General features: G+C 37.3%; 2 protein-coding genes across 3 annotated transcripts in view; both read right to left on the minus strand.

Moving 5' to 3' along the window:
* The window catches only part of LOC129279411 (ATP-binding cassette sub-family C member 5-like), a 43,149-nt gene extending 39,314 nt beyond the window's left edge, over positions 1-3,835 (minus strand). Inside the window, exons 1-3 of one of the 2 annotated variants that reach the window (XM_064111242.1) lie at positions 3,470-3,835; positions 2,665-2,886; positions 442-580 (exon numbers count right to left, since the gene is read on the minus strand). In XM_064111242.1, coding sequence (XP_063967312.1) covers positions 442-520 — 79 coding nt within the window. In that variant the 5' untranslated portion in view covers positions 521-580; positions 2,665-2,886; positions 3,470-3,835. The remainder of the gene's footprint in view (positions 1-441; positions 581-2,664; positions 2,887-3,469) is intronic. The other variant, XM_064111243.1, reaches the window with a different exon arrangement.
* A 4,544-nt stretch (positions 3,836-8,379) lies between these two features.
* On the minus strand, positions 8,380-17,981 carry LOC135157083 (uncharacterized protein K02A2.6-like). The gene is made up of 2 exons (XM_064111578.1): positions 15,162-17,981; positions 8,380-8,739 (listed from the first exon to the last, which is right to left on the minus strand). The coding sequence occupies exons 1-2, from the start codon at positions 17,979-17,981 to the stop codon at positions 8,380-8,382; spliced, it is 3,180 nt and encodes a 1,059-aa protein (XP_063967648.1).
* Between the last annotated feature and the right edge of the window lie 1,507 nt (positions 17,982-19,488).

Here is a 19,488-nt window from a genome sequence, read left to right on the forward strand (position 1 = left end):
TTGCTCCGGCGACAATTGCTCCGCTGCAATATCCACACATTGATCATGATGTTAATGGGATGACCAACTTAAATCCTGGATTTAACACTATACCCCATCCTAATTCCTAAACCTTACGCTAAACCTAACACAACACCCTATTGCAACCCTCACCCTAAAAAAACCCGGAGCAATTGTCGCTGGAGCAATTGTCGCCGGAGCATATGTCGTGCCAACCCAGTGAAACCAAAGAAACCAACCCCAAATCTACCGATGGTACGCTATTCTCGGTATATAACGTATCTTGACATTTCATCCTTTATATCGATAAATTTTATTCTAGGAAAAGTGTGAAATATACCTGGAATTCTATTTGTAAAAATGAAGTATAATCCTATCTCTGAAGACCTCTAAGAATGTTACGTAATAAATTAGACTATCAAAATCAACGAAGCTTTTCACCTGCCGAGTCACCTGTGTCAGGCGTCATCACTCCATTTGAAATTCCTCGGCCGTCTTCACCTGTATCTGACGTCATCATATCACACTTTTGTCTCCTTTATGATGACTCGCCCGATCCGGCATCATTGACCTCTTCAATCTATAATAGACCACAAAGAATTGACGTCTCTTAAAGTTACTGATGTGTGACATTTCAAATGAAAAGCGTATTTACCATTGATTGTAGGCCTATAATTTTGTTACTCATAATTGTTCGGATGTGAATAGGACAAAGGGATAGAAGTGTCAAATAAGTAGGTTATAAACTTGACCCGAAGTTCTGGCTTCTGGACGACGTTAATTGACTCTGACTTTGTCGTCACAAAGCCGTACACCCTGAAATAAACTTGATAATGATAACATACGATGGAATGATCTACATGACGAACACAACGAGCCTTCATAGACAAAACATAACTATACTAGTGTTGCAATCTCGTCTGCATAGCCATAGACCCAATGTTCAATGATGATGGTTATCCTATATAACCGCGGCTATATTATAATACACTGCAACCTCCAGCCTCACCCCCCCTCCCCCGAGACATAACCCCCTCTGATTCATTGTTTTTATGATATTTTTCTTAGTCGATGTGATATATCAACGATCAGTGATAAAGTCAGTGTTCGTTCGTTGACAATGATTTGCATTAATTTGTCTTATTTATTGAAGGAAACCTTCAATAACAAGCTTTGCTTTTCAGAAGGTTTCTATTTCATTTCATAATGTTATATTATATTTTGCTTTACTTTGTAACCTTGTTGAAATTTTGGAATGAAATAAATTCGTTATCAATCAATCAATCAATGATTTAATATATAGGCCTATCATGCCTATATAACTTTGCAGATTGGTAAAAAGTCAGTTCTGTTGAAGAGCAAATTAGATGATCAATGCACTATACTAGTTTTGTGTTGTGATCTATTTAAAATAAACAGAAATACATGTCAGTATAGCTAGAATAATGCATGGAGAAAGAAAGAGAGTGAGTGAAAAATGAAGAAAGAGGGAGAGAGAGAGAAGTGACCGACGAGTATTTATAAGAAAGGAGAAGGAGGGGGAGAGAGAGAGAAGGGGGAATAACAACCGTCATTGCGAATTCTTCACATTAAAAACATAAACACATTTCAAGAATTTCGATATAAAATAATGAACACTGAATGTTACTGATCATTGGTATAAATTTGATATTTAGACTAAGCTAAATCAATACATGTATAAGAAAAGAACCAATGAACCAGAGGGGCATGGCCCTGGGAAGCGGGGGTGCTGCGTGTATTATTCTCCATAGGCAGCACCCCCAGTATTCTAGAATATGTGTACGAACTGAAAAATGTAACGAAAATGACTTTCATTTTGTAGTGAAACCCTTTTTTCTTCTTTTTCTTGTTTGCTTTTCAAACTTCTCGGGACCAATTTGACCTCAATTTCTTTGGTGAAAAGCCTTATTTTGGGCTTTTCAAATTCGATACCAATTTGACCTCCATTTTGTAGTGAAAACCCCCTTCTTCTTCTTTTTTTTGCTTTGCTTTTAAAATTTTCATCAGAGCACCCCCAGTGAAAAAAAAAATCGTTATCAGGGTCCTGCAGAGGGGTGTTATTTTATCTTTACTTACGTTTCGACTTCTTTTTTTACTGAAATTTCATAAGGTTAGGCGTTATTTCACGATTTAATTATCGTGATTATCATGATCATTTTTAATATTTTTTTTAATCCAAATTCAATAATATTAACGATTGTGCTTTAGACAATCCGGTTCAATATGTTATTACGCTTTCATATTTTATCCTCAGATATACGTCCACTATGTTCCTTTTTTTTTAATTTTAGTTTGATATACTGTTTACACTTATCTATACTGTAATTTGGTTGCCATACAGGCATGGCAGACTTTTCAATAAAGCCTTTTAAAGATTTATTAAATTTATCTATGACTGTCGCCGTAGTAATTATGAATTGGGAAAATCTAGGTTAGATAGACTATACCGCTTATCATCGTAGAAGTGAAATCTAGGGCTATAATGACTATATGCAATTTAAAGCTGTGAATATCATATGTTCTATATATAATAATACTAAAAATAAATGAGGTTCACAAACATCACCACCCCCCTGTATGTTTGTTTTTTTCACAGACAGCGACATGAATACAATCAAATTGTTCAAAATTGTGTATTCTTACCTTTATTTAAATAAAATAACACGACTGTATTCCTCCGTTGCAAACCAACACGTGCCATAAACAGTACATGCCGTGCAATGCAGAAAATGGATGTACAAAAGATGACACCGGCGATCGTTGTTTAGCGTTATTGTTGCCTTCGAAAATTGAATTATCAGTCGGTTGAATAGTCAGTGGCGGAACTTCGCACAAGTTTGCACCAAACAGTAAATGAAGTACGTTCTGCAGTTGAAATAAAGTAGAAATCTAGATTTTTACCAAAACTTGCCTTAGTTGCCTAGATCATATTATATTATAATTATCACTTGCACGACAGTGGCGGCGGAACCGGGGCTTCACCCCCGCTCCTCTATTTCAGTAAACGAATTATAAAAAAAAGTTTACCATCTGATTATGATTTTTGTTTTTGTTTTTTGCATTGTTAGTCCCAACTTAAAAACCGTTCCGTGGTTCCTGGTAAATAGGTCGAAAATTGAAAGTCAGGTAGATGACGGAATCAAGGGCGTTAGACTTAATTCACAAAATTGACTGATTGCTTCGTCAAGATACATGATTTCCAGGTTTAGTTGAGAAATGTGTATGAAAGTTGGGGAAAGTAGTTCTATAGACTTGGGGCCATGCACGTCTTTTTAGAAGCTATCAACATTCTCATGTCAAAAAGTAAAATAATAAAAAGAAATTCATAAAAAATCAGCAAATTTGTAAAAGAGGGCATAATGAGGGGGTATATTCGGTGTGTGTGTGTGTATTTGAGTTTTGTCAGAGGTGTATCAATCAGATATGATTATTTACGTCTGGGACCGACCTTTAACGTCACCATCCGAAAGACGTGACCAAGGCTCGAACCTCGAACCTCTGCGTCAATTTGTAACTTCCACACAGCTTGGATTACAGGCGCACACCACACAACCCTGTTGTCAACACTTTCGTCATATATAGTGCGCTGAAACCACAAAATGTGCCAATGACTGGTGAAACATTATACGGATCACTGATGCAAAATAATTATTCTCATGTATCCAAATCCCATGTCATATTCATCATTCTCATGTATCCGAATCCCATGTCATATTCATTATTCTGTCTGCGTTGGAATCGAAAAACCCCACAGTAATATGCATAGAACGTTTAAAGAGAGGTTTGTAGGTCTACCCTTCTTTCCCCGTTACTCAGCTATTTATCGTAACTGAATAACCAGATTTCCGTCATATTGTAGACCACATATATATCAGCCGGAACGTATAACAGGTCTACTGTGTAAATATAAAAGGGCTTTCACAATCGCTCTTGCGATCGTTTGCGATCATTAATTTTGGTCACGTGTTGTACACAGTCGCAACGGTTGTAAGTAGTCGCACCACCAATTGTGAAAGGGGCTTTACGCTATGTGGTACAAACCGAAACAATTATTAGGGATCACAATTAAATTGGGCGTCCCAGACTTCGTAATCAATATTAAGCAGTCTGAGGGAGTGTGAAGGCTATTTTTTGTTATGTTCGATGATAAAAGCAACCTTCTAATAATACTTTTCTAATAACACAAGTGAATCTATGTAAAGAACAGTAAGGTGTTATTATGCATAAGCCTAGCTACCGTTTGTTTCGTACTGGATCCTCGAATAACATTAGCTATGAAGGGCGAAGTTTGAAAGCACAATTCCTATAAGTTTTGAAAAGAGTGTTAGAAAGGCTCTTTTCATTAATGGAAAAACTGACGGTAAAGTGTATATACCCCCATCCCCCTCCGTAGCACCAAGTGGGATCTGTAATTATTATTATTATTATTATTATTTATTTATTCGGCATAATCAAACACATAAACAACATATACAAACAATAGGATAAGGAGAGTCACATGGATGCCGGGAAAGGAGAAAGATTAACTAAATAACTATAACCCGAAGGTCTTCCTTTCCAATCCATGCGACTTTACAAAGATAACATACATGTAATACAAAATAGTAAAATACAACTATATAGTTGTTGAAGATGACAACAAATTGAATTAGAATCAAATAAAGAATCAAAAAGAAGAAGTGTCAACCTGGGTAGAAGTAGAGCTCACAAGAACAAAAAAAAAAAATTAAATGTGAGCACGTGCCCAGATTGACACAATCTGAATGAAGAGGCTGTGCAATAAAATGATTAAGCATGCATGTATACAAAATGATTGGCATATAAATTAAGTTTGATTAGACCCTATACATGTAGGCTGAGAAGCCAACATTATGATTGAGACAAGAGATTACCCCCCCCCCCCCCGCAATATATGACCAAAAGCAAGTATTACAAATTCATTGATGTATACTGAGAATAGTTATGATCAATGTAAGGAATTTGGAACTATCAACTATTAATTCAGAAAAAAAACACACACGTCAGAGTCCCATGTACATTGTACAATTGAGTAATTAACCCTTTCATTTCTGTTATTCATATTCTGATATGTTCCTACTTACTTTTGTCAATTGTTTGAAATGAAGAAGAATACATTCAATCAATCAATCAAACCTTTTTCTTTATTTGTCTCTTTTTTCGACTGCCAAGTCTAAAATGGTGATGTTTATATAACTTTTCCTTTTTTGCTTGTCGGAAAATACGAAGAAAAGGGCGTGAATCATGTATATTTATAATTTCGTTTCCCCCAACAATCTTGATGGAAATAGCAGTCCACCAATCGATTCGTACGAAATATTAAAAAAAAAGAAAAGAAGCTTGGCATGCTCATCGATGGTTGCTCCGGGGTTTTTCATTCGTATAAAATGTAGGGTTAGGGCTAGGCATGGTCCTAGGGAGCGGGGTTGCTGACTTCGCGCTCGCATTGCCTGTTAGGTAATTTTCATATCTTGTTCAATATGGAGTTTAAATATCAAGTTTAGAAATCAATATATAAAAATATATTTAACCTAAGAAATCGAACTTTCATTATTTTGTGTGACTTACAAATTGTTTTACAAAGTGCTCTGTAAAAATGTCAGTTTTATGGTCTGAATATTAACATTTTCTGCTCGTGCTGCGCACTCGCAAATTTGATTTATCAGATACCTATTATTTTCGCGTATTCCATAAAGTTTTCAAAATATCCCTTTCCAGGTCTGATTGTAAAAACTATCAGCTAGCACTGCACGCTTGCATTTTGATTGGCGAGTTATGTATGTCTCAATATTTATTATACAACAAACTACTTAAAGTCCCCTTTTCATGACAGTTTATCAAAAATTTTGGCTCGCGATTTGCGCTCACATTAATGGTCAAAATACATTACTTGATGCGTCCTATTTATAATTACAAAAGTGCTGGAAATTTCCAGTTATCAGGCCATAGTATTAACCGATTTCGCGCCCTCATTAGGCATTAATGAATAATATATTAATTTAATAATTAAACGTCCCTTTTGTTTCATCTCGCACTTAGCAAGAGGAATAGGAATATAGTCATCATTTTCATATGCATGTCTTAAGGATGTCCCGGCCCTATGTTAAAACTCAAAGTAATAATAATTAAAAATATCAGCTCTTTATTAAGTGCGATCCATATCCACCTCACAATTTTCCTACAAAGTGCTTGAAATATAGAGCTGAAATTGACATTGAAATTGAAATTGACTTTTTTTCAGATCGGAATGTCAAATAGTTCAAGCTCGCGCTTCGCGCTCGCTTTGATTTTCATAAAAGATTATTTAGAATGCCTAGATTATAGGTCTAAATATGAAACACGCGCGCGCATGTTTCAATTCAATTTAATTTATTGACCATTAAAAAGACATCAAAATATTTACAAAAATAACATGATACAAACAAACTAATTCAAAATATAACAGGTTACAAATTAATTAATGGTCAGGACCACTAAGAAGCAAGACTGCTTATAGCCGGTACAAATACACAAATAACATAACTGGTAAAAAAAGGTTATAAATAAACAAACACACACACACTACCACACATCATCACACAATGCAAAAACACAGGAGATAGAATAGAACAGAAGATAAGACAAGATAAAAAAAAGAAAAGATGAAATGTTATTACAATTAAAGGGTGGGATTGGAGTTCTTTAAATAATGACTTTGATAGTAACTTAAATCGTGAGAGTGTTGTGCTGTTTTTGATATCAGAAGTGAAAGAATTTCATTATTTCACCCCGATATATCTGATGGAATTACGAATGAAATTAATTTTAGAAAAAGGACTGCGTAAGTTGTTTTGATGTCTAGTAGAGTAATTATTAATTTGAGAATTTGTTTGAAACATTCGTGAGAAATTTTCTGGAAGGGTGCCTTTGTGAAATTTAAACATAAAAATCCATGTATTTGAACGAATTAACTCAAATAAAGGTAACACTTTGTGTTTAACAAAAAGAGGCGCACTTGGACTCATATAATGGGAATTTGTTAACAAACGAACAGCTTTCTTTTGTAAAATAAGCAATTTAGATAAATTTGATTTAAAGGTGTTACCCCAAATAATATTACAATAGTTAAGATGTGGAAATAATATAGAATAATAAATATTAAGTAATATGCTGAGGGGCAAAAAATCCTTAAGTCTGTACAAAACTCAAATACATTTTAGAATTGTTATGTACTCCTAATTAATCTACAGTAATTAGTAATTAAGGCACATAAATAAGCACACGTCTGATACTCTTGGTATATGATTCCAAAGCAAGTTTATTCCGCATTGCGCCTGCGCAGCTACAATTGTGAGTCATGGTGACATCATGTATGACATCATTATCAATATATAACATCTCTCCCCCCCTTATATTAAACATATACCTTTTAAATATCCCAATTCAATTTGCAACTCAATAACTGTGCCAGTAAATATTCAACTGGTCATGAAACTGTATATTGAAATTTAACAATTTCATTTGATATCAGTTCCCAGATTCAAATTTTAAATTAGAGAAACTTTTGACAACTATCAAACATTAAATGATATACGACAGTCAGGAACTGAAGTTATAATTAAAACTAATAAATTCAATGATACTTTTTGTTTCACTGAACTAAACAATTAAATCAGGAATTTTGACAAGGTCCAAAATTATGTGAGTTAATAATCCAAGACAAGATCTATTAAAATTATTGTTGTATCCGAAATTACGAAAAACCATAATAGTTTGGTTTTCTCCGCTCTCGTCTAGGATAATGCTTTTTACCGTCATCGTGCTCGACTTCAGCAGGATCGTCTTCACGATCGCGAATGTCTATCTGATCTTCATTGATATCGCGATCATCATTCTCGTTATCACGGATGATAACGTCATCATCTTCGTGTGTCGGGCCGGTGTCGTCGTTCGAGGTAGATGAAGTCGAGATTCGACTTCGCAGTTGGTCAACATGACGTTTCCATTTCAGAGTGGAGTTATTGGCATTGACATTTACGACATAGGATACCGGACCGTTACGTTCGACTACTTTTCCGGGTAGCCATTGGTTACCTCGCCCGTAATTTCTCACAAGGACTTCTTCTCCTATCTTAAATTCGCGAAGTTTGCGAGAAGTGTGAGCGGTCTGTGAAAATTGCTTCTTCTCAACGGTTGCGTTCACATCAGGCAGAACAGAAGATATGCGAGTACGCAACTTTCGGTTCATGAGCAATTCTGCCGGTGACTGATTTGTGGTAGCTTGTGGAGTTGTGCGGTAACTCAACAAGAACCTTGCTAATCTCGTCTGAAGGGGTCCACTCATTTTTCTGAGGGCTCCTTTCACAGTTGCACTGCTCTTTCCGCGAGACCATTAGTAGCTGGGTGATAAGGTGCACCTCGAATGTGATTCATTGCGTTCATTTTCATGAAGATAGCGAATTCTTCACTCGTGAAACAGGGCCCATTATCCGAAACCAGCGTTTGAGGAAGGCCTTGTGCCGAAAAGATTTCCCTCAATTTGTCTATTGTCGCTTCGCTAGTCGATTTATTCGTAATATGAACATCTATCCACTTTGAATACGCATCTACTATTACTAGTAACATCTTCCCTTCTACTGGACCTGCGTAATCGACATGAATTCGCGACCACGGTTTACTTGGATATTCCCACTGATGGGGTGGAGCTTTCGACGGTTGTTGCTGGTGTGATTGACATTTTTCGCAAGATTTAACTTTACGCTCCAAATCTTTGTCAATCTGTGGCCCCGGGGGCGAAATTATTTTTCCCACCGAGTTCTGGACCAATATATGAATATTCATGACTTGCGTCTTCGGATTAAGAGTACGCATGCGCGTGGACTTTGCCTCGACCAGTGCCGGTCCAGTCGTAAGCATTCACGTTCAGTTGCTCAGAATGAATTAGCATCGTCAAATTACCGGTACCCATACATAGTTACATAGGCCTTACAGGCTTAGATCTATATATCCAATTCTTAAACACTTATCAAACCAAGGAGATATCACCTCTAGAGGTGATATCTCCTTGATCAAACTAGCTGCCATTAATGGCAAGACATGTGCTAGGCTAGGGCTCGCTTAGGCTAGCGCATTAACTTTTTGAGAGGGCCTTGGCCTTGGGGACTTTGAGCCTTGAAATTTCAAGGCATTTTCAAGGCATTTTCAAGGCCTTTTCAAGGCATTTTGTATTTTGTACTTTCATTTGTTTTGAATAAGTAATTATAAATGTTTCAATTGTTTTTTTTTTAATATTTAATGACACTAATGGTCAATACTACCAGTCACCAGTAACATTAGCAGCAGCAGTAGTAAGTGTACTAGCAGTGTCATCAATTGTAATTGTCACCATTATCAAGAGTTTTCAAACAAAGAATATATCAGTTATGAAAAATAGCATTATGTATTGGTAATGTGTTGTAATCATGACTAATGATAATAATGACAGTAAATAATAATGATCATGATCAAGATAATAGTGCTTTGATGACAAGAATAAATTTGACATCTGACTGCAATTTTGACAATAATTTTCATACTTTAAATATAGCTAACTCTAAAGAACGATAACAAGGTTGATATCTATTCCATTAGGATTTTCCTTGTATTATTTTCTTTGGCCAACAAGAATGTTTTAAGTCTTAATGATATTCTGAAAAGATTTGGTAAACTTGAACACAGTCTTCAATTTGTCATATCCAAATGGGTTATGTCAATGGCATGATGAACCAGAAACTTTGAGGGGCCAAGCATGGCATATAGAGCAAAATTTCCGTCAAAAAAAGAAGAAAGCGATTGAAACGAGCGAGTGAACAAAATTTGTCCCCCTCTTTCTATAGGAAAGCTAATTTTGCGATAGATTGTTTAAAAAATAATATCACATTTACTCCATCTTTTACTTCCCCCCCCCCCTTGTCTAAGTTTATTCTTGGTGGTGGAACTTCTTCTCTCTCTATCTCTTTTCTAAATTGTATATTTGTTTTGGATCAGATTTAACAAAACAAAGGAGAAAAAATGTTTACTTCTTTTTAATCATAATTTATATCGTTCAATGGTGAATTTCATGTCTCTACAGTTTCAAGGAAATAAACAACGGATTTGTTTTGTGTCAATATAGTTTCAAGAAATAATAATTAATAAAAAAATTATAATTTAATAATCAATAATTATTGATATTATCAATACGTATTAATAACTAAGGATTGATTAACTGTTTAAAGAAATAATTAAGATTTACCCTCTCCCAACTAAGGATATGGGGTGCGCCCTGTTTATTTTATATCCTTTTGAATATAACTTTATTTTGTTAGTATTCTTTATTCTGTTTTTTAAGGTGAAATAAGTGTAGAAGATACAAGAAATGAGAATTGAAATTTAAAAGTGGTTGTAAGCAAAATATGAAAACTGACAAGAAGCGTAAAAATGACTCATTTTCAGTTTAAGCATTTGAAAATTTTAGCTTGCGCTTTGTGCTCTCTTGCACCACCCCCCCTAAAAAAAATCCCTGTAGGATTTTTTTTTTCCAAATGAAATATGACCTTTTAAAAAAAGAAATATACCTTCTTTAATAATAAAACATAATACATTTTAGGTTCGAAAATCGCAGATTTTGAATTGTGCTTGCATCAATTATTGTTTAGTACAGTACTAATCCTGCTCATGGTTACAAAAATGTATAGAATTTTGCTTTATGGTTGGAATATCAAAAATTTTTGGCTCGCTTCCTGCACTCGCATCAATTATTGTACTCGCTCTCTTCCCGTTCACAAAAAAATGCTTAGAATGTCCAGTTTTCAGGTTGGAATATCACAAATTTTTGAGCTCGCGCTTTGCGCTCGCATTATTTTTATTGGTGAGTTATGTATCCTATTTAAAATGCAGTAATTAACTGATTCCTTTACTGGTCAGTATGTAAAAAAAAATAGCGAGCGTACAGTTATTTTTTAGTTAGATACACATCTTTTTCATGATTACAAAACCAGCTCAGAATATTTAATTTCCATGTCTTATTACACGACATGTCAAGAAGTTTGAGCTGGTGAGCTGGTGGTTCGCGCTGGCAACATTGCGCAAGGATGCCCTTTTAACAATGGTTAGCCCCATAATTGACCATAAATCAAGTTTTACAACTTCAGAATTGATTTTTTTTTTCAAAACCGCTTGCTCGCTATGGCTATGCTTTGTCGCTGAGAAGTTAAACCTAAATCAAAATATCTATCTTATAATTAAAAATCACTTTAGAAAGCCTTTGCTCAACTTAATTTCTACAAACACACAATTACTTCACGCAGTTCATAATCTCATTTTAAAAATATATGAATCTGTTTGCACAAAAACTCATTTTGATAAATGAGTGCCTTTTGGCGTTGACCCCCCCCCCCAATAATAATCTTATGCTGCCCCTGTCCCAGGGAGTGGAGAAAACATACGTTGAGAATGCCAGGATCAGATGACCGTGGTAATAATAATTATTGCAATGTAAATCGCCTAGAAAAATTATGGATTATGTGTACACAGGTAACTATATCATTATTTTAATATGTCTCTATCATGAAATTATTTTTGTTTTAAATGTACAAAGGTTAAATTTTTTTCTCGCTCAGTCCCCTCGCTCACATACATTTTACCATGTGTGATGTCTGCCGCCTAAGTATTGTTAGTTCATTGTTCTGGATATCGTAAGTTTGAAATGCCTTGGCCTCGAGGTTTTCAGGCCTTGGCCTTGGGTTTCCATGCCTTGGCCTTAGCCTTGGCCTTTGGTATTGAAGCCTTGGTCTTGGAGGTTTGAGCCTTGACTACAACACTGAATAGCCGACTAATGCCATGGTTAACTTCGAACTGGTTAATTCCGAACTTTACGTTTAATTAGGGTTAGACAAATGTTAGCTTATTTGCCATGGTTTGTCTAGTCCGTATACAAAACCAGTCCTAGATCTAAAAAAATTATCTTAGTTCGAGTCTAGTCTCTAGATCTAGACTCTGATCTACGCTGTATCAGCATGAAACCACTAGTGTACCAAGGGGGGGGGGGGCAGACTGCCCCTCTGACGAGTCACAACTGATTCAGGGGACGTGCCCCCCCCTTTGAGAAGCCAAATTAATAATTTGTAGTGTAAAAATGCAATGAAAAAGACGTACGTCCCCTCTTTTGAACGTGAAGATCTTTCTTTCTTTTTTTTGTTTGGGGGGGGGGGGGGCTTGTCACATTTTTCGTGGATGAAATATCCTCCAAAAATTTGTCCCCCTTTTGGAAAATCCTAGGTATACGCCAGTGCATCAGTGGTGTAGTTACGGGGGGGGGGGGGGGCTGGGGGGCAAGTGCCCCCCCCTGAAAAAGTAAGGACCTCCCCCGGAAAAAAATCCTACCCACTGGGCAATTTGTTACCGATTACCAATTTTACCGGTTATTACCGGTAATATCACCCGGAAATTTGAGTAACACCAAATATTACCGTTATTACCATGTTATTACCGAAATTATAATTCCTGTTGATACCTGTTACTGTTATCACCCTGATGAAACCTACATTTACCTAGTTACAACAGGGTGATGAGGGGTAATAAGGGTAATGTTGAATGACTTTGATTGGTTATAACATTGCAAACTTTAGTAATAAGAGCAATCTTACAGCAATCCCAGCGAAATTTTCAAAGTCCAAAAAATTACTGTTATCACCCTGATGAAACCAACATTTTACCCAGTTACAAACAGGTTGATAAGGGGTAATGGGTAATGTTGAAACGCTTCCATTCCCAGACAGCAAAGTATCTGGATCACATACGGTTCTTATCTGGGATATCTGGGTCCCATATGGGCCCACATGGAACCCAGATGAAAACATATACTTGAACCCACATGGTGCCCAGATAGGACTCAGATGGAAACGAGACCTCCAACCCATGCGGAACCCATTAATATTGGGTAAATGGAGTAATATCAGATGGTAATATCAGGAAAATGCTGGGAATATTAGTTACTCATGAATATTCATTACTACAATAAATGGCCAAAATTTTAGCTAATATATAGCTGTAATAATTAATGTGTTTATGGTTATGCAATTATTCCACCCAGAAAATTTTCAGAAAAATGTGTAGTTTATATATCATATTAGTCATAATCATGACATTAATTTTAGAAAAATGTTTTAGGGTTGAATAATTGTTAACCATAATTTGTCAAGTGTTGTAAACTCGCTCAATATATAGAAGTAAATGACAGGGTTTGGTGGATAGGTTTAGGATAGGATTAGGATTAGGATGTAGGATTTTAGGATAGGATAAGATGATATGGCTTAGAGTATGGAGTTGTAAAAATGTGCTTCAATGACCCTAATGACACTAATTGTTTTTTTAATGAGCCGACATTAATTGGGTAATATTGGGTAAACAGAGTAATATGAGGTGGTGATATCATTAAAATGCTGGAAATAGTAGTTACATCATACTGAGAAATATTGGGTAAATGGAGTAATATCAGGTCCAGGTAATAAGAGGGAAGGATTTGGTCTACTATTTCCCTGTTATTACCCACTGTTGTTACCATAGTAATATCCATGTTATTACCTGTTACAACCCGGGTAATGTCAGGTAAAATGCCCAGTGGGTAGCTACGCCACTGCAGTGCATGGAACGTATTCTAACGTCAGGCACAAACTAACGTCAGTGATCTTGATCCCTGTCTTCACCCAAAATTAAGGATTTCTTAGCTGAAAACAATTTGACAAGCCAAAAAAAAAAAAATCTTCACGTTCAAAAGAGGGGACATAAGCGCATTTTTACATTTCAAATTAATTTGGTTTCTCAAAGGGGAGGGGGGGCACGTCCCCTGGATCAGTTGTAAATCGTCACTGGGGCAGTCTGCCCCCCTAGCTTTGATACACTAGTTGTTCCGTGCTGATACAGCGTAGATCAGAGTCTAGATCTAGAGACTAGACTAGAACTAAGATATTTTTTTTAGATCTAGGACTGGTTCTGTATACGGACTAGACATATTAAACCATGGTAAATAAAATCAAACGTAAATTTCGGAATTTACCGGTTCGAAGTTAACCATGGCATTAGTCGGCTATTACTATTAGTATTAGGCATTAGACAGGTTCAGATTTGAGGTTAAGTTAATGCGCTAGCCTAAGCTAGCCCTAGCCTAGCACATGTCTTGCCATTAATGGCAGCTAGTTTGATAAGTGTTTAAGAATTGGATATATATACATAGATCTAAGCCTGTAAGGCCTATGTAACTATGGTAATTTGACGATGCTAATTCATTCTGAGCAACTGAACGTGAATGCTTACGACGGGCACTGGTACGGTCGCACTGGTACGCGCATGCGTACTCTTAATCCGAAGACGCAAGTCATGAATATTCATATGTTGGTCCAGAACTCGGTGGGAAAAATAATTTCGCGCCCCGGGGGGGGGGGGGGCCACTTCCATTGACGAGTGGATACCATGCGCGACCATGGGGTCTCGAAAAGCACCCTAAACACGTATTTTCCATATTCTGAAAATGCACCCCTTAACAAGTATTGGCGTGTGAAACACTACCCTTAACAAGTATTGGAAACAAAACGATAATCTTGACAAGTATTCCCTGAAATGAACCCCTAAACAAGTACAGGAATATTTCATTGTTATGTCACGGGTCCTTCGGTCGTCGGTTTTACCTTTACACATCATTTGGTTTCCACCTTCCACACCTCGCGCAAATCGGACTCTAAACACGTAGTGTTTGGGCAAAAAGGACATCCTTTATAAAACATTTAAATTTTGTTTCATCATCCCCGCAAATTTGACCCTAAACACGTAACTTTCCTATAGCGAAACAGATACCCTTTTTTCATTATTTTAGTCTTTTTGACACCCTTATCACGTTACGTACGTAACGTGCCCTATCTTGAAAAAGACATCCTTTTTACGTGTTTTTTTTGGTCGCGCATGGTATCCACTCGTCAATGTAAGTGGCCCCCCCGGGTCTGTGACCACCATACGCAACTTCTCGCCATTGCCTTCATACGCACTATCCCTGGATGTGCATCATGCAATTCTTCCATCATTGCTTCTCGACATTTCGGAGGAAGCACCGCGCGAGCTCCCCACAATATTACTCCCTCATGGACACTCAATTCATCTTTTCTATTCAAATACGGACCGAATGCCTTATCTTGTAATTCATCTGCTGTAGGCCATCCTTGTAAGATGAAGTTACGGACCCGCGACAAGATCGGATCTTTGTCGGTAAGAGAACGGACGCGCGAGGGCGTTATCGGTGTCCTATCTAACGTATCCATGAGAAGTATGATATCCCCTGGGATCAGAGGTTCCGAAATGGTTGATTCTAGCGGCAATCTACTGAGTGCATCAGCATTTGAATTTTTCTCTCCCGCTTTATACTTTATTTCATATTCGTACGCCGCAAGTGTAATCGCCCACCGTTGGACGAGTGGAGAAGCCATCTGTGGAATGGCTTTCCTCTCTCCAAAGAGACCAAGTAGCGGCTTATGATCCGTAATTATTTCGAATTTCCGGCCATACAGATATTGGTGAAACCGTTTCACACCAAATACAATCGCTAACCCTTCCTTATCTAATTGCGAATATCTGCGTTCCGCAACATTCAGTGTTCGCGACGCGAATCCGATGGGTTTTTCGGTCCCATCCGAAAATCTATGTGCGAGTACGGCTCCGACACCGTACGGACTAGCATCGCAAGCTAGTATCAGTTGCTCTACCGGATTGTAGTGGGCTAGCACCCGAGTTGAATTAAGCAACTTTTTGGCTCTTTCAAAAGCCTGTTTTTGCTCTTTACCCCATTGCCATCTTGCGTCTTTCCTCAACAACCGATGCAGAGGTTCTAGATTCGATGCAAGGTCGGGTAGAAATTTACCATAATAATTTAGCAAGCCCAGGAACGACCGGAGTTCCTTTACGCTCTTTGGTTCAGGCGCATTTGTAATGGCTTGCACCTTGTCCCCCGTGGGACGAAGACCCTTCGCAGTGATAGTGTGTCCGAGGTAATCAACCTCGTCCTTGAGAAACACACATTTTTCTTTCTTTAGTCTTAGTCCAGCTTTCAGAAGAACATCCAGGACTGCTCTCAGGTTCTTCATGTGGGCATCTGTTGACTCTCCTGTGATGAGAAGATCATCTAGGTAGACAGCCACACCTGGTATACCGGCCAGCAATGACTCCATCGTCCGCTGAAACACAGAGGGTGCGGTTGAAACTCCAAAATGCAGTCTCTTATATCGAAATAACCCTCTATGAGTGTTGATTGTGACGAACTCCCTGTATTTCTCAGACAGGACTAGCTGTTGATAGGCATGAGAAAGATCCAGTTTCGTAAATTTGTTTCCATTTGCAAGCCTTGCAAATAGCTCTTCTACTCTTGGGATCGGATAGGTATCCGATCGAGCTGCTGTGTTAATCGTGGTTTTATAATCCCCACAAATACGAATGGATCCATCTCCCTTGACGACTGGGACCACTGGAGCTGCCCAGTTCGAATATTGAACTGGTTCAATTATGTCATCTGATAGAAGGCGATCCAGTTCTTGATCCAGACGACTTCGAAGCGAAAATGGAACTGGACGGGCCTTCAAAAACTTAGGTGATGCATTGGGGTCAATATCCAGATCTACTTCTACACCTTTCAGCTTTCCAAGTTCTCGTGTGAACAGCCCCACGTAGTCTGAAAACACTCTGTCTACTGCGTCATTGACCCTGACCAAGTTTATCTCCCTCCAGTCCAGCTTTATCTCGTGCAGCCAATCTCGTCCCATGAGATTCGGCCCTCTGCCTCTCGCGACTATCAAAGGCAAGCGTTCCTCATTGTTGCCCTTGGATACGGCGACTTCACATTCTCCGATAATTTCAACTAAGTGTTCGGTGTATGTACGAAGCCGCGTTTTCGGTTCGCTCAGCTTAGGCCTCTCTTTGTCACTCCACTGAGAGAGCCACGTTTTCTCATTGATGAGCGTTACTGCCGATCCCGTGTCCACTTGGAAGTTTATAGGTTTCCCTTGCACTGTTAGCTGAGTCATAATCGGAGGAGGTTTGGAAGCTTTCGTCGAGTGTGTATACAACCCGTAGCTTTCGTTTTCATCATCCTCGTTTGTTTCGATCTGCAGAGTGCGAGATTTATTGGAGGCGGTCTGTTTCCCTTGCTGATGGAAAACTTTTCTCTGGTCCTTCCTCTCTCCTTTGGCTCTGCATACCACGGCAAAATTTCCCTTTTTACCGCAGTGGAAACACTCTCCGTCTTTTGCTGGACAAGCCTCTCCTTGATGCTGTCCCTTTCCGCAGCGACCATCTGAGGAATGTTTCTTGGAAACAGGGCGTTGTGACGACTTACGATGACGAACACCATGAGCGATTTTGTTCACCATCTCGCCTTTGTTCTGATCTCTGAGATCGGCTGTATTTTTATCAGCTAATTCCATTGCCAATGCAATATCTTTAGCTTTTTCGAATGTTAGAGTTGGTTCAGCCAATAATCTCCTTTGTATTCTATCATCTGCCACTCCGCACACAATCCTATCTCTCAACATCTCCTCTAAAATAGTTTCAAACTTACATTCATTAGCCAATCGTCGCAGTTCAGCAATGAAAGTTGACAGCGATTCATCTGGTCTCCTCGACCTGCTGTTAAACTTGAATCGTTGGACGATCACCGACGGCTTTGGATCTCGATGATCAGTCATTAATTTCACAAGTTCCTTGAACTCAACTTCACCTGGTTTCCTTGGTGCCGCCAAACTTGACATTAACTTGTAGGTTGAGGCTCCACAAACACTTAGTAAAATGGATCTTTTCCTCCCCTCATCAATGATGCTATTGGCGTCGAAGTAGTGTCCCATACGCTCTATGTACTCGGACCAACTCCCTTTGTCTTCCCGAAATTCACCAATTGTTCCAAAAGTAGCCATCCTCAGGTACTCGAACTTTCCCAAAGTCAAGAACAAACAGAAAAGTTAATCCTCGTCGCCAGATTTGTTGTTATGTACTCCTAATTAATCTACAGTAATTAGTAATTAAGGCACATAAATAAGCACACGTCTGATACTCTTGGTATATGATTCCAAAGCAAGTTTATTCCGCATTGCGCCTGCGCAGCTACAATTGTGAGTCATGGTGACATCATGTATGACATCATTATCAATATATAACAAGAACTTTGTTACAAACATGATCAATGTGTTTTTTCCATTCCAAGTTTTCTTGGATAGAAACACCTAAAAAGTCAATACAATTTTTCCTTTCAATAGCAATGCCATCAATTTTAACATATTCAAGTATTACTTACAATTTTTTTCTTTTTGGAATAGAAGATAACATACTTTGCTTTTCAAGATTAAGTTGTAGTTTATTATATTTGAACCAGTCATTTAAGTTACATAACTCAGAATTAACTGTAGAAATCAATTTAGGTAAATTAGAATGAGAACATAAAACAGCAGTGTCGTCTGCAAACAAGGAGAACTTAAATATTTTCGATGAGAAAAGAATATCATTTACATATAAAATAAACAAAAGCGGCCCTAAGACTGAACCTTGTGGAATACCGACATCAATATTCATGTGATTGGATTCAACACTATCGATCACCACATACTGTTTACGATTAGATAAATAACTGGCAAACCACTGCAGTGGAATACCACGAACCCCATAATAATTCATTTTTTCAAAAGAATGTGGTGATCGATGGTGTCAAAAGCCTTGGATAAATCCATAAATACTCCACAACAAAAATTACCTTTATTCAATTCTCCTAAGATAAAATCTGTAAAATTTAATATACTGAGTGCTGTGCTAAAATCTTTACGGAAACCAAATTGGTCGTTAATAAGAATTTTGAATCTATTTAGAAAGTCATACAATCTTTTGTGCATCAGCTTTTCTAGAATTTTACTGAATACAGATAATAAAGCCACAGGCCTATAATTTTCGACATTATCCACATTATTTTTTTTTATATATTGGTATTATCTTTGCAAGTTTTATACTGTCTGGCACGGTTCCTCTAATAAATAATTTATTAAACACATCACACAAAGGATGAATACATTGTTTCACGATTTTTGGAGATATACCATCCGGTCCACATGCTTTATTAATTTTTAGAGATGATGTTATTTCTATAATTTCGTTTACAGATATTGGTTTGACAAAAAAGGAGTTGAATTGTTTATTTGGTAAAAAAATCATTAAATGAATGGGTTGATATAATTGAATTTGATATTTTTTTTACCTACATTGACGAAAAATGAATTAAAATATTGAGCAATATCAATCTGAGAATCCAATTTCATGTTTCCATGATACATTGTTTTAGGTATATTTTTTTGTTTTTTGTTACCCAATATTGAATTTATTTGTCTCCAATTTTTTTTTCAAATCCCCCTTGACATTGTCAAACAAATCTCTGTAGTG

Source organism: Lytechinus pictus, chromosome 16 (assembly GCF_037042905.1).
Source record: "Lytechinus pictus isolate F3 Inbred chromosome 16, Lp3.0, whole genome shotgun sequence".
In the NCBI taxonomy this organism is placed as follows: domain Eukaryota; kingdom Metazoa; phylum Echinodermata; class Echinoidea; order Temnopleuroida; family Toxopneustidae; genus Lytechinus; species Lytechinus pictus.

Bases quoted from the DNA above. Each gene is read 5' to 3' on its own strand.
- LOC135157083 (XM_064111578.1), bottom strand. From the start codon at position 17,981: ATGGCTACTTTTGGAACAATTGGTGAATTTCGGGAAGACAAAGGGAGT. The intron at 8,740-15,161 runs GTAATATTGTGG...CAATCACACCAG, and splicing joins AATTGAGTGTCCATGAGGGA to CAACAACCGTCGAAAGCTCC.